This window comes from Schistocerca americana, chromosome 5 (genome assembly GCF_021461395.2).
Source record: "Schistocerca americana isolate TAMUIC-IGC-003095 chromosome 5, iqSchAmer2.1, whole genome shotgun sequence".
NCBI classification, from domain to species: domain Eukaryota; kingdom Metazoa; phylum Arthropoda; class Insecta; order Orthoptera; family Acrididae; genus Schistocerca; species Schistocerca americana.
Window position 1 is genome coordinate 366,907,233 of NC_060123.1, and position 15,645 is coordinate 366,922,877.

At 35.7% G+C, this 15,645-nt stretch overlaps 1 protein-coding gene across 2 annotated transcripts in view; it reads left to right on the plus strand.

Moving 5' to 3' along the window:
- LOC124615461 (ral guanine nucleotide dissociation stimulator-like 1) overlaps window positions 1-14,208 on the plus strand; it is a 558,067-nt gene extending 543,859 nt beyond the window's left edge. For both annotated transcript variants that reach the window (XM_047143368.1, XM_047143367.1), the window contains exons 14-15: window positions 4,765-4,899; window positions 9,153-14,208. In XM_047143368.1, the coding sequence (XP_046999324.1) occupies window positions 4,765-4,899; window positions 9,153-9,295 (278 nt within the window). In that variant the 3' untranslated portion in view covers window positions 9,296-14,208. The remainder of the gene's footprint in view (window positions 1-4,764; window positions 4,900-9,152) is intronic.
- Window positions 14,209-15,645: the final 1,437 nt, after the last annotated feature.

Here is a 15,645-nt window from a genome sequence, read left to right on the forward strand (position 1 = left end):
CCTTACTGAGTAATGCGACAGACTGGCTAGCACGTTTGACTCATTGAGGAAGAGTTGTGTTAAAATCCCTGTATAGCCATTCCGCTTTGATTGACTTCTTTTAACTCCCTTGTTACCACAAACATGACCACCACCACCACCACCAACAACAACAACAACAACAACAATAACAACAACAACAACAACATTTTCTTTGTATTTATGTAGTTTTTGCTAAGAGACAAACAAAATAACTAACTACATGGGAGCAATGACAATATTAGCTACTATGACTACATGCAAATTCTAGTTGACACATGGGAAATGTGGCTTGCTGAATCAGAATAGTGCACAAGAAATTGAATGATAAAATAAATGGAAAAAAAAAATAATGCTGACTACTATGACAACTTGTACCTCCATATATCTGTTTAACAAGGTGTCTTTTAACAAATCTGTTTAATATGTTATTGATAATAATACATTTCTTGGTAACTGTTTGAGTTTTCTTCAAAAGATAAAGGACTAAAGGACTAAATGCATAAAAATACAGTTGAAATCAATTTTTTATATTCTTGTTTGGATGCTGCCATATTAAGCTGTGTATAAGATGGCCCTGATTAAGAGATGACCCTTTGTTTTGTCTTATTTATTTATTTATTTTTAAGAGTTTCCTTGAGAACAAATTATTTTTTATCTGCATTTTTATCAGGTTTTACTTCTGCACTGACACGAGTATGTTACAGTCTCTTGTTCTTTCAAACATATTTTCTGCCCACTACTCTCTCACTGACTGCATAGAACCTGAGTGGACACTCTCCTTTTCATTCCCGTCATATGTCATTGTAAGCATCTACAACATTGCAGCATGGAACATGTTAGTATGCCATGACCCCTATCTAGGCTTTTACTGTCTCCTGCAGAAATAAATGCTAGTATTATGCATTTGTCCAATTTTAAAGTCAATTCAGTTCCAACCACAAATGGATTCAGGCAAATTGTAATCTAAATGTGACAGATGGTCCTAAAATGCCAAATTATACCGTGAAGATTCCCATGGTTGGCAGTGCAATGAAATTTGCTGCTCACTCTTTGCTCGTCTCCCTGCATTCATCCTAGTTCTCAGCCAAACTAGTATCATTATTCCCCCTCCAGTCCTCCTTGTGGGCTGTGCTTGAGCAATGGTAAAACACTGACAACAGTATCTTTAGGGTACAAGTCATATGTAACAATAGCAACTAATACATAAATAAAAGACTGATGTCATGACTCAACTTGAACATTTGCTAGCCCCGCAATCTATTGACGTCTGTTGGTACTATCTCCTGCTGCTGCAATTTATTCTTGCAATAACAATTACAGTCATTTTGTATTATTTATTTTATTTGTGAGACACTTCAGTCTGAATTAATTTTCCTTCTTGCTTCATCTGAATGTCACCATCATGTCGTAAGGATGGTAAGAAGCTGGTAAATTTTTTACTTGGTATTCTAATACATGAACACCAAAAACAAATTACTTATTTGCAACTCATTTAGTAAACCATCACCGTCTCTCACAATCAAATAAAATATTGATCTGGGTTCAAAATCATGTAATGCTTTTTGAAGGAGAATATTTTTGCTTTATAATGTAACCATTACTTAAAAAACAGCAATAAGATTTGTAAACAGTATCCATACATGTATGAGAGATTTTATTTCAAATCTTTTCAGAGTTTGTAAGAAGATTGAATTAAATGCTATTTCCTCCTGTGTTCCCAAAAATTTTTCAAATTTTAAGCAAAGCAATACACTGTCGAAGTGGTTAGTTCCCAGTTTCTTGTATATCCCTTCCACTAGTGCAGCACGAGACAAATGTCAAGTGATTGTTCGAGAGTGTCAAAACTGTATCAAGTGCTTCAGAGTATTGGGGAATCTTGAGCCTGTTCAAACACAAGTATCATCTGCCCTTCAGAATTCTTCAAAATAAGTTTGCATGTGACCTCAGTAGCCAAAACTTCATTTATAAATGTTAGACAACCTATATATACTCTACTAAACAACATAATAAAGTTGACATCCACAGCAATAGTTTAATCTGCGAAAATAAGATGACCAAGTATTTCTTAAATGATGAATTTGGGAAAAAACCCTACTTTATAATTGGGTAAATATGGTACATACTATGTTCAGATGTGTCTGAAAACAAAAATTAACTGAAGTTTGTTTATTAGATACATGTGCTGCCTGGTGAAAGTTTGAGTCCTAGATCCTTTGCAATATGCACATGACAGAATCCTGCAATTCTTCTTCTTCTTCTTCTTCTTCTTCTTCCTCCTCCTCCTCCTACTACTACTACTACTACTACTACTACTACTGATTTCAGCAAGTACATCTGCTGAAGGGAAAACATACTTCCAAGTAGTCATGTTCTGCCAGGCACTGACACACAAATCAGTTGATCTTAAGATATGTCTTTCTTAACTAAAATATGAAACATGTTCATTAAAACTGCTTTAGGAAATTTTGTGTGTAATTGCAACTGCTTTTTTTTTCACCCACAAATGTTCAACTGTCCACAGTTTACTGCCCCAAGTTGAAATAGAGAAACGGCATGTTCCACAACAGATCGTCTGAGGGGTTACTTTCAGCATTCATTGCACTATGTGTGCCTTCTATAAAACTATGCTTGTAAGTCGAGCACTAAACACAGCATCGTCCAGATAACACTACAGCCAGAAGTTGTATGGATTAAGATCAGATGGATCTGGACGTCCAGGCTGCAGAACAAAGTGGCACCAGTTGATGTGTGAGCAGATTTTCCATTGCCCACATTCTGCATTCCTGTTTTTGGCAAACATTGTACCAATGCCTTTTTCATACTCGAGTCAGGAACTTCTGCACATCTACTAGCACACAATCACCATTCTTGTAAAAGAATTTTACCAGCAGCTCGCAAGTCCTGAATTGAGACATCATGCTGATCATAAGCCAAATGTAACATGTGAGGTACACGAATGTTCCTCAGACACAAACTGGGGATCAGTCATGCACCCTACATCTTTCATTTGGCATATTCTGCCACTTTCAATACCTTCTAGTGGTAAAATTTTTGTTATTTTTTTGTTTTGTTTCCCCTGTTCTTTGATAATATTCATTTCAAATTTGATATCACTTTGAGCAGCAGCGGTTCATTGTAACAGCATTTTGAAACAAGAACTTTAATCACCCTGTGTGTGTGTGTGTGTGTGTGTGTGTGTGTGTGTGTGTGTGTGTGTGTGTGTGTGTGTGTGTAAACATACATACACAAAACCTCTATAAAGAAAAGAATAATATAGTTTCCACAAGGCTGTTAGTTCAAATTTTTAACCAGGCCCCAAAATTCAGTAACACAAAATACCAGTTACTCACATTCAACCCAGGCATCCCATGCCACATGTCTGTTGAAAATATTTGTGGAACTTTATATTTGGACAATGAAGACTGTAAATTCCTTGGTCTGCATTTGGATGGTATTCTTATATGGGAAAAGCTTGTTTACTTTGTATGCAAAAAATAAGCAGTGCATTGTACTTCCTTAGCTAGCTTCCAAAATTGTATGTAATAAAACACTGAAAACCGTATACTATGGGACAATTTTCCCATTTGTAAGTTATGGGGTAGAGCTGTGGTGGGGTGGTGCTCATGTGCACTTGAACAGAATCCTGATGCTACAAAAGAGAGCTGTTAGGCTGATACATAGTCTGGGGTACAGGTAGACCTGTCCTGATGCCCTTATCAAAAATAAATATCTTGCTGTATACTCATTGTATATATGTAGTCTCAGCACATTTTTGGTAAGCCACCATGGTGACACACCTAAATATTACAATGTACATAACCATAATACAAGAAATAGCACAGTTATTACCGACAAAGAACAAAATTTGGAAGTAACAGACACAGTCACAGTCCATGTATCAGTGGTTCAGTGTGGTACAACAAATGCTCAGGATTCATAAATGCACATACTGGGCATCTGTTTAAAGCAAAATGAAAATCTTCCCTTGTAAATAAACATCTGTATTCATTGAAAGAATTCTATGGCATACACTTATTATATATTATGCATGTGTATTAATCTTTGCACACAAGTATGTTACATATTAAATGTTTGCATACACATACTGGTTAGTGCTTAATAAATTGCTCATTTAAACTAACAGCTCGATGGAAACTGTCATTCTTTAATCAAGGCTGTGGTGTCCAGCTATACGAAGTCAGTCTACAAATATCATCGGTGCAATGGTTTCAAACATGTGACTGTTTCCTTATGATAATGTCAAAATAGTAATCCCTGGGAGATACTAGCATATATTATCATATTGTGTACATCAGATATAAGCCATGTTCAAAGCATAAACAGCATTATAAAAATACAGCGTACTCAATGTGTCAAGTATGATGAATAATGTGTTGTATAAATATCAAAGTTACCTGAAAGATGATCATAATATGCCCAAAGAATCATTCCCATTGTTTTCTTAAATGTCTAAGACAAACGTTTGCATGGCTCCTTTGAAATGGTGTGGGATATTTCTTTCTCCATCCTTCCTCCATTCCAGCTGGAGCTCAATCTCTAATTAACTCAATGTCAATGGGACACTAACCCCAAATTTCCCTTTTTCTGGTTGCTCCAACTTTTAAATAAGTTAACATAGTTCCTTATTTTTACTTCATGTTTTATATGAGCATTTACACAAAAATATCACATTTAATAAAATAATCCTGAAAGATACACAACTATTTATTTTCCTCCCCACAGGTATTGTGCTGTACAAGAGCATAATGCTAAGCAACAATGAGCGTACTCCACAAGTTATACGAAATGCTATGCTGAAGCTGGGTCTGGAGGGGAACCCAGATTCATATACACTTGCACAGGTGTTACCAGATAAAGGTATGTTGCTATAACTTCTGTGTTGGTATTATTATTCTCTTCATCATCATCATCATCATCATCATCATCATCATCATCATGCAAGCCCAGATTTTATGTAATATAAATTAAAAAATTAGTAAATAAATAAGCGACCAAAACTAATGAAACATGTAAATAAAAATTTAACGATGCAGTTACATGTAAAATCCAAAGTTTTATTTTTTTTCCTGAAAAATATAACTTCACAGGTAGACTAGTCAAATATGTATGTTAATTCTTAATCTGTTCACTTCTGCTGCGCACTGTACTGTTGTACAAGTGTCTTCTGTTCAAAAATTCACACTGGAATGGGATGCAAAATTAATTTCAATTTACTTTTCCAAATGTTCTGTTGCCACACACAGTCTTCCATCTATAACCATGTCTTTATTAATAGAGAAAGATTGCTCAACTTCGCAAAAAGTCAGTGGCTCATATTTATACAGAGGGTTTGTGCTAGGATTAATATTTTCATGGAGTTCTAAAATTTTGCTATTAAATAAGCAAGCCAAAACAACAAGATCTGAGTATCCAGGATTCTTACTCAGCTCAGATTGCAGTTTATTGGAAGCTACACAACCCACTTCACCTGGTACAACTCTGATTTTCTGAACTGCATCTTCCATTACTCCCACAACCTCTCGGAGATGCACGCTTGAAGTCTCCAGTTTCTTGATACTGGCCGGGAAGCCAACTGAAGTGACTTGCGATGTATGAAACTGAACTGTGCACTTCAGAACTGTAGAATGCTGACAAGGATTCACTCACAGACACTGCAGTATCAGAAGAAAAATTCTCCATCACTGACTTCATGGCTTAAAAGTGCCTTCTGTAGAAAATAAGGACTTCAATCCACGTTGCCCACCATCACTGGCTCCAGAGGTAGTGTTGTATATGGCAAGGACATTTCAATAAAATCTTCTTTACTACTGATATCATTGTATTTACTTCTGGGAATTTATGTCTAGCTGCATCTGTGTACATCAACACAATGATCTCTTCCCTTATGCCATTTGGCCATAGTACCTTAAGTCCATCATTAATGAATCTAGGAATTGTTGAAGTTCACACTAAATTAAATAGGGTTTAGGTGCAGTCTCATTGTCCAACTTGCCCACAATTAGATAAGCAATTAAACAGCCTACAGCATTCATCATCTTCTCAGCAGAAATCCATAAAGGCGATTTGCCAATGTCGGCCCTAATTTTTTCTCATATGTCAATATAGCACCAATCCAGGCATGTTGCGGTTGCAGTATTTCTGTTAGAAATGTTTAAATTCATGTACCTGAGGTTTGTTCCAGTGCAATCAATGCTAAAAGGTCCTTTGCAAAATTCATTATTAGATGATGTAGGCTGCCCTGCAATTGTGCAAGTAGAACCTGCTTCTTTGAAGAAATCCATTTTTTATTCATAATTTGCATATTGATTCGTAAGTGTTATTCATTCTGAGATTTACTGTATATCCTATATGTTTATCACAAGTTTGGCAGAGGAGTATTTTACCACCAGTGGTTAAATCACTGTCAATAGAAATCTATTTTTTAAGCTTTTATGACAATGAAGACACAACTAGTGCCATGACGAACTTAAAATGTAACTGACTATTACATACTGTGAAGTATTTGAGAACAAGATAGGAAAGTGCTTAAAATGAGTCTCAGTCGTCTGCATCAAACTTGGGCAACATAGCTTTGAGTGTAAAAGACTGATGACAGTATGAGAAACACAACAATAAAAATTAATTTTCTTTTTTTAGTCTTGCTTTTAAAGCAAACGTATGAGACGTATGAAAATCCAGAGTTAAGATTTCACTCTTCCGCATAGTGGGCACTGATATGAAACTCCCTGGCAGATTAAAACTATAAGCCAAACAGAGACTCAAACTCGAGACCTTTGCCTTTCACAGGCTTGCCCGCAAAAGGCAAAGGTCCTGAGTCTGACTCTTCGTCCAGCACACAGTTTTAGTCTTCCAGTACAATAATTCTGCAATAATATTAAAATGGGTAAAATTATGTAGCATATTGTGTTTCAAAATATGTAAAAATATTTAATTTAAAATTTTGAAATAAGCATGCTTTCAGTGTAATTTATCAAAATTTTAATTTCTCCTATAGCTACATATAAAGGAGCATAATATGTAATTAAATAAAATCTGGGCTCTAATCATCATCATCATCATCATCATTATTATTATTTTCAACTTTGGTTTCAGACTTTTACACAGCTTGCAGTTTAAATTGTGAATTGAATAAACTTAAGAAAGTACATACCAAACTCAATTTTTTTCCAAAACAGAAGGTGAAGAAACATCATTGAATATACATGAAAAAGTATTACTCCAAGACAGTATTGAGAGTAAAACCAAAGTTCATCGTTAGCCATTTGCTGTTGACTACAAGAAAAAGCTTCTTGTAGACTTATCCAGATATTAAAATCTTGTGGTTAATACAGGAAAAAAATGTTTTGAATGTTTCCTGATTCCTCTCCTTCTCATCCTGTCCAGCAAGTCTCCCCTGACCTAGGATTCTGGGTGACTTTTCTGGACTGAACCCCTCTCCGTAAACCTCTCCAGTCCTTTTCCTTCACCCCCTCTTCCTTCCCCTTCAACTCTTATGCTAGAAGAAAGAGCCACTGGCTTCGAAAGCTTGTAAACATTAAATCCTTTTGTGTGTGTGTTCCCCTGCCACCACTTGGTGTGTAGATTTTTTATCTATCCATTTTCATCCAGTACTTCGTTATTTTGTCATAGGGTTGTGTTTATAACAGTCTTGTTACCCATGATGAATTTTTTCAGAAAAGATTTGTCCCATTCTACATTTCAGTCAAGTCACAGAAGTTGTCCATCCACTGATTCGTTCACGAGCCAAGGTGTGCTGGACAAACTTTGTACTTAGTTCCTGTTCTTCTAGAGAATGTCTTGAACACTTCATTTAGACATATTCAGTTCTTCAGCATAGCCCTGAATGAGAGATGACAAGTCAGTTTTCAAAATATCGTGAAATATCATGAATTTTCTCAACGTTTCCATCAGACAAACTTGATGTAGGGTGCCCTGACCTCACATTGTCCCCAAGCAACACCTGTCCTCCTCTAAAATGTTTAAACCTCTCAAACACTCATGCATGACTTACACAATTTTCTCCAAAGATGTTTTACTGTGTGGAACTTGAAACTGAATCACTACTTGTTGCTCCATTATGATATGTAGCACAATGACATTGACACACTATGGCAGCACATCCACTACTTGTTACAGCAAGAACAAACAAGATTTATGAAACATAGCACTTTATAGAGCCAATGTAAGATACAATGAAGTACAGGTTTTGCATAGCACCAAACAAATTGAATGGACAACAGTAATACAGGTTAGAGAATAGGCTGAGCACTCATTTGTGATCGCTTAAATAATACTTTTTTTTGTGGCTCACCAGAATGCACCTGGGGGCCATCCCATGTGGCCTCTATAACTGGGCCTGTAAACTGTATGGACACACATTCTCTGAAATCACATGCATCATGAGTGAAGGCACATCAATCCTTAACACTGCCTCCTCACAACTGACAGCCTGAAATTGCACCTATTGTTTACAGTTGGTAGTTCAAGCCACCCCATTAGTTACTGTGCTGATATCACTTACACACCAGAAATAAAATAAGTCTCAGAACTTTTTGACAGATGGTGTATGTAATGATGTCATTGTTGATGGATCATCAAATGCCAATCTTTGTTCTGTTTAGAATAAACTTTTGCAGGCCATTTTTGTGTCGCCATTAGTTTTCTCAAGATATACATGATGAGATACAACAGCAGTGCAGAATACCAGTTAATAAGGTAACTTATAAGGTACAGTCATTCAAACCCCAACAGTAATGAAGAAGTACATAATAAAAAAAATGTTTTCACAAGTTCCTTAATGCAAAGATATTTTGGAAACAGGAAATTTAAATTTTCTATGTAGAGGGCACTTCAAAACTCTTTTAATACTGTTACCCAGGATCCCATTCATTTATTGATATTATTTGCACAATATATTAATATTTACTATTACAATAATGCCTAAAATAAAGCAATTTTATGAAATGTCAAATAGTTTCCCAAATATTATGCAGGTGAGACAGTATAAAATATTGTGCTGTTTCTTATTCCTATATGATTTTATGAATGTCGCTGTACGAGAGCTAATTCTATGAGAAGATTAATACTATTATCTTCCATTGTATTTTCAGAAATGGTTCTTCCACCAAATGCAAATGTCTACTATGCAGTCAACACAGCATACAATCTGAACTTCATCCTTAGGCCTAAGGCAAGCAAAGAATTGGATTCAGCTAGCCGAACCAAACAACCCAAGAAGTCAAGTTCTACATGAGCTAATATATAACCTGAAGTCAAAGAATATATATTTGTGCAAGGCAGTGATGGTACTAGCTTCATGAGCATAAAAACTTATGATAGTATGCCTCATGCCCAGCTCGGTGCCTCTAAGAACAATTTCTTGTTTCTGGGAGACATTTCTTCTCATTTTCAGCTGCTTGAGTAAAACAGTCAGTGGAGCTCAAAGCACCTCTCATAAATGGGTTATAGAGGACAGTGGTTTTTAAGAGACTGAATTTGAATATTAGAGAACTAAAAAGTGAAAAAGTTAAATTATTATGAAGTGGTTACCGCCTCCTCGGCAAGTAACAATGTTCTTTCTTGAAATGTGTAACTTTTTAAGTTCTACTTGTACTTAAAAGAGAACATTGACTGCATCATTGCATGTACAAACTTTTGCATTTTGTCAGATGACTGTTTCATTTACTTGTGCTTTACTGTGAATTTATGCATGCCTCTTTGCACTCTTAAGAGGATTATGGATTGCCATGCACAATTATATGAAGTAATGGGTGACAGATCTGGTTTTAAATAGAGGTGAAGTTTGAAAATTGTTAGTGATATTTTTCTGGAGCTGTAAAACAAAACCAGATTAGTGGCATTATAGCAATAATTGAATAGGTAATTGGTGTAGTAAATCAAATGAGAGGCATAATTTTATAAGCGCACCATTCAGTTTAAACCAAAGGGCAGTTATACTGGTTCTGTGGTGCTATATCTAATAAGTGACTGAATTTGTGGAGGGGAAAATCTGGAGATGACAGCTAAATATATATCCAGTAAGAGACAGAGAGCAGTTGTGATGTTGCTCTTGTTGCTATTGTTACTGTGGGTCTAGACCAAAGTCCAATTTAAAGCAATCTCCATGGTAGTCTGCAGTGTGCAAGCCTCTTCATCTCTGAATAACTATTTCAGCCTACAGCCTTTGGAACCTGGCTGCTGTAGTCAAGCCTTGATCTCCGTCTACAGTTTTTCTCCTTCTCATTTTCTCCATTACCAACTTGATTATCCTTTGTCTCAGCATGTGTCCTGTTAACCAACTCCTTCATTTAAACAAATTGTGCCATAAAGCTTTTTTCCTGCCCCTTCATTATTTATCCAATCTACCAATCTGATCATCAACAGCATTCCATTGCTTCAAATTTCAAAAGCTCCAATTCTCTTCTTGTCCGTACTGTTTACATCAGTCTTTAACTTCCATATAAGGCTACCCACTCCATACTGCTACCTTTAGAAAACATTTCCTAACACTCTAATTTATATGAGATGTTAACAGATTTCTCTTTTTCTGAAACACTTTTCTTGCCATTGTTAGTTTCATTTTATATCCTCAGCCTTTGTCAGTTATTTTGCTGCCCACATAGAAAACTCAACTTTCAGTATGCCATTTCCCAATCTAATTCCATCACCACCACCTGGTCTAATTCAACTACATTCCATTACCCTTTTTATTTACTTTTGTTGTTATTGATCGTGCAGCCTCTTCCGAAGACACTATCTGTGCCATTCAACGTAAGTTCCAAGTCCCTTGCTGTCTCTGATGGGACTATAATGTCATCACCAAACCTTAATATTTTTATGTTTTCTCTCTGAACTTTAATTCTCTTTCCAAATTTCTACTTGTTTTCCTTCACAGTCTGCTCAGTGTGTAGACAGAATAAATACAGCCTACAACACTGACTCTCTCCATTTTCAATTACTGCCACCCTTTCATGTGCTTTGGCTCTTATAGCTACAGTATGGCTTCTGAACAAGATGTAACTTTTTGTTCCATATGTTTTATCCCTGTTACATTCAGAGTATCAAACTGCAGATTCTGGTCAGCATTTTGAAAATCTACTAATGCTATAAGTTCAGGTTTGCCTTTCCCTCACATGTTTTTACATTTCTCTGGAAACCTTACTAATCTCCCTGAGGTTTGCTTCTACGAGTGTTTCTATACTGTAAATAATTTGCATTTGTGTTTTTCGGTTATTACTTATTAAACTGATCTTTCAGTAATATTCGCACTGGCATTCTCAAAATAAATAAATAATTTTTTTTAAAAATATTTATTGTAACAGTCTCGGTGAATACAGTCCCACTTGATTACCATTTTCAATCAGGTCAAATGATCATCATCTTATCTGAAAATGAAATAATATAAAACATTTATATCTAAGAACACCAGTGACTTTGCTGATAGTGCCAAACATATTTCAGTACAGTAGATGCACTGCTTGCACCATTTAATGAACTTATTTAGTATTAACATTTTATATCATGTTTAGATCTGAAGATGATCATTACAAGTGACCGAAACTACTTATCAAGTGTGATTATTCAAACTGAGACTATTATAACAAATATTTTTAAAAAATTGAACAGTTGCAGACTCTCTCATGACAATAATGCCTTCCTTTATTAAAATAAATAAACAAACAAACAAAAATTAGCAGTTAGAACAAGGAACTCAAAAATAATGCTAAGATACTGAAGACATAATGCTGCCAGGAAACCTATTGGACAGTGTAGTTCTACAAACATGACTATAAATTGATGGAAAGTTGGGAAGACAGAGTAGATAAAAATAAATAAAATGTGTAGATAAAAATAAATAAAATGCGTCAAATGAGCAGCAACAATAACAATAAAACAACCACCATCTTCATTATCATCACCAGCATCTAGTACGTAAATAACTTTGCTGGCAAAGGGTGATTTTTATGTGGTGTGGGCAGCTGCTGCATAAAAGTAAGATTCTAAAAACTCAGGCTATCTGCAGGCTCTTTCAGTGCATATTAAATTAGAATTGTGGAATAAAAAATCCCTTCACTCTCCTCAGTTGGACCTGTCACCCAGTGCTTCAACTGTCTGGTAAGTGGTAGTGACCCATCTCCCTCTTGAGTGACTTGTGTCTTCAGACATTTCCAGGCATGCTAACTGAAATCTCTCAATGGACTGTGATAGTGTGTTCAGTTTTGTATAAATATTGTAACTCATTTTCTTGTAGTCTCTGGTCACAAGTTCAAGGATAAATGTGGACCAATGTAGATATTTGTACATTTTTATTGTATAATATGAAATGTATATATATTGTGTAAGTGTGATTTGTGTATGTGATAAGTGTATGATGTTTTAATTACTCTAGTGTGATGCTCAGGAATCTTTGTGTTATTATTACCACAAGGCATATGTATGTAAATATTAGATAGTATTAAAACTGAAATGAGGAACAACTGTTATTTGGGTTACAGTTGTTGGTTTTCCAGTTTTAATATGGAGTCTGAGATTCCTCAATGGTCATAACAAAACCAGTATTAAAAAGAAAAAAACACACTCATTACTTGATTTTCCTATAATGCCCATTAAATGTGTGTTTGTAAGCTACAGAGCCAACATATGATCAAATAAGTCACTACAAAAATGGAAATGCAAATTCCAGTATACCTGAATGATGAGTGTAAAAACTGTTCATGTAGGAAGACCTGTTGAATGGAAATTCGTTAGAAACAACTTTCAATTCAGTTAAATACTGAAAACTGATGTGAATACAACAGTGCATATTTAACAAGAATGTGCATGTTAGTCGGCATTTCAGATGTCATTGTGTAATGCGCCAATTCATAAAGCAGACTGATGAGTTTTCCACAGAAATGTCACTCATACCAATGAAAATTCAACATAATGTTTAGCCTTTACAAATTACCACAAATGAGTGAATAAAAGGCTGCTACAATCTGCAAATAACAATTCATGATAATTCTATAGAGAATTGTTTCTTCCATAGATTATGTGAAAATACATAGATCTAATGCCTGATAATTAAATGAATTGATGTTAAACATTATAAGCCCAGTGTTATTCTTCTACTTGATGAGCTCCTCATCAAGCATACAAATAGGGGAGGCACCTAAATGTGTCTGCCTATTTTACAATGGTACAAACCACTTTTCTCCGTATCATAACTTCCGAAAACAAGCTGTCGACAAAGAGATCTTTCTTGTTAGTTATGTTATCTCTTCAGGAAAGGTGTAATTCACTCACATAATTCAGCTATTAAAATTTTTCTTTATGCTGAAGTTTTTCTAGGTTAAATTTAATATGAAAGTAAGGTAAATTTGAAGAATGACAACCTGCACACTCTTGTTGGTATGTACAGCTTCTTTATTCCATCTACACTGAAATTTAAAGGAACCTTTCAGTGTGACATCATCTTATGGAATGGAAGATATGAAATAGTATGAATCTCAGAATTAATGGTGCCTGTTTGCTCACATAATCTGGTGCCGATTTTATGTGATGAAATGTCTTTTTTAGTCAAACATGTATGTGCAATATGTTAAGATATTATCTCAAATATATTTGTTTGGTGGCCAATGTAAACAAAAAACATATATTGGTAAAGATGACATCATAAATATGATGTGTGTGAAACATAAAAGTGATATTATTGTCAAAATGTGCAATGGAATACCAAGATTGATTAATATCCTCCTGTCCTTTGACATTAGATATAGAGGAATCTGGGAATTATATCTAAAACTTGTTTGTAATTGAATGTAAACTATGTTTAATAAATGCTGTGCTCTTAAGACCTGTAAAACCACCAGTTGATGTACTGGTTCTATAAACTGCTGTAAATAAAATATTACCTATAGATTACACCATTACTTTCGTAAACAGGGAATTCGTAACACTTTGTATGCTTGTATACTGACAGATTGAGAATGATGTAATTAATATGCTGTGTACATCTGTATCTATATATTTATTGTTACATAAGTTAACTGTACATTGAACCACCTCTATACAATGTATAAAAAAACAAAATGCTCACTTTCATATTGTTTTTAGATGTTTGTATGTTGTATATAGTAAATGTTTTTAACAATGATGTTTCCTATACTCAAGTGTATTCCTCCTGCCCCAAAGCATCTATAATTACAAATACAAAAATAATTACAAAAAGATGTTTTTGTTCTGCTGCTGTGTATACATTTGCAGTGAATTTTCTAATTGCTAAAACCTGCAAGTTGGACCAGAACTCTAATAATCTGGATCTCAACTTCTGCAGATTTTTACCAATTAAGTTATCCAGGCATACCTCTTAGCTCTGCTCAGAGCTTCTGTCTGTCAACATCTCTCTCCTAATTTCTAAACTTCGCATAGGCAGCATACACACTGAAATACCACCTGAAACTAAAGGATATGGAGGAGAATGGATACTGGTAAGAGTCTTTTTCAATGCAGTGGTATGTAACTTTAGTTGCAGTTAGTAAGGGTTAGGTATTAGCACACTGACACAATTTGAGTCAGTCTACGAGACACACCAGGATTGCCTGTAAAGACAACATTTAAAATCCTTGTCCAGCACAGAGACAGGACTTGTAGTTAGCAGAATGAGATTTTCACTCTGCAGCGGAGTGTGCGCTGATATGAAACTTCCTGGCAGATTAAAACTGTGTGCCCGACCGAGACTCGAACTCGGGACCTTTGCCTTTCGCCAACCATGGTAGAGCACTTGCCCGCGAAAGGCAAAGGTCCCGAGTTCGAGTCTCGGTCGGGCACACAGTTTTAATCTGCCAGGAAGTTTCAGGACTTGTAGTTGTTTGAAATTTCTAGAGAAATTTTCCACAGGTCCATGCTATCTCAAATGCCATGTGCATCAGCTATATAACAAAGCATCTGCAGTGACGAGAAGTGCAGCTCCATGAATACACGTTTAAAGCATTTGTTTAGATTGCAGACTAATTTCCTAGTACCATTAAATGTGACACACACAAAATACATTAGACCTAAAGTATGCTCTTGTAAGTTAATAAGGAGGGTCATTCCAAAAGTAATGCCTATGACTTTGGATGCCCACCCCAGATGTCATTCATGTAGTGCTAATGCTTGAACCTTCCTCTTTCACTTGTAGGTGGTTCCATTGTTCAGTGGTGGTTGGCACCAGCAGAGGAATGTTCCAAAATGGAACCTGACATGGAGGCACTTATAAAACACCAATGTGTGATTGAATTCCTCACTGCTGAAGAAATTGAACTGGCTGAAATCCATTGACGCTTGCAAAAGGTGTAGGAAGACAATGCAACAGATGTGAGCAATTTGAGGCAATGGGAATGGCACGTTCAAGGTGGCGAAAAGGGTCTGCATGACATGCCACGGCCCAATCAGCCCTACACAGCTGTCATCCCTTGCAATGAAAAGCATCTTGATCAACTTGTCCATGCTGAATGGTGCATAAGGACCAGAGAACTGTGTGAAAAGCTCACTGTTAGCTGTAATGCCTTTGAAACAATGTTGGAACATCTTGGTTATCACAAAGTCTGTGTGAGTTGGGTTCTGTGGATGCTTACAGAAGAA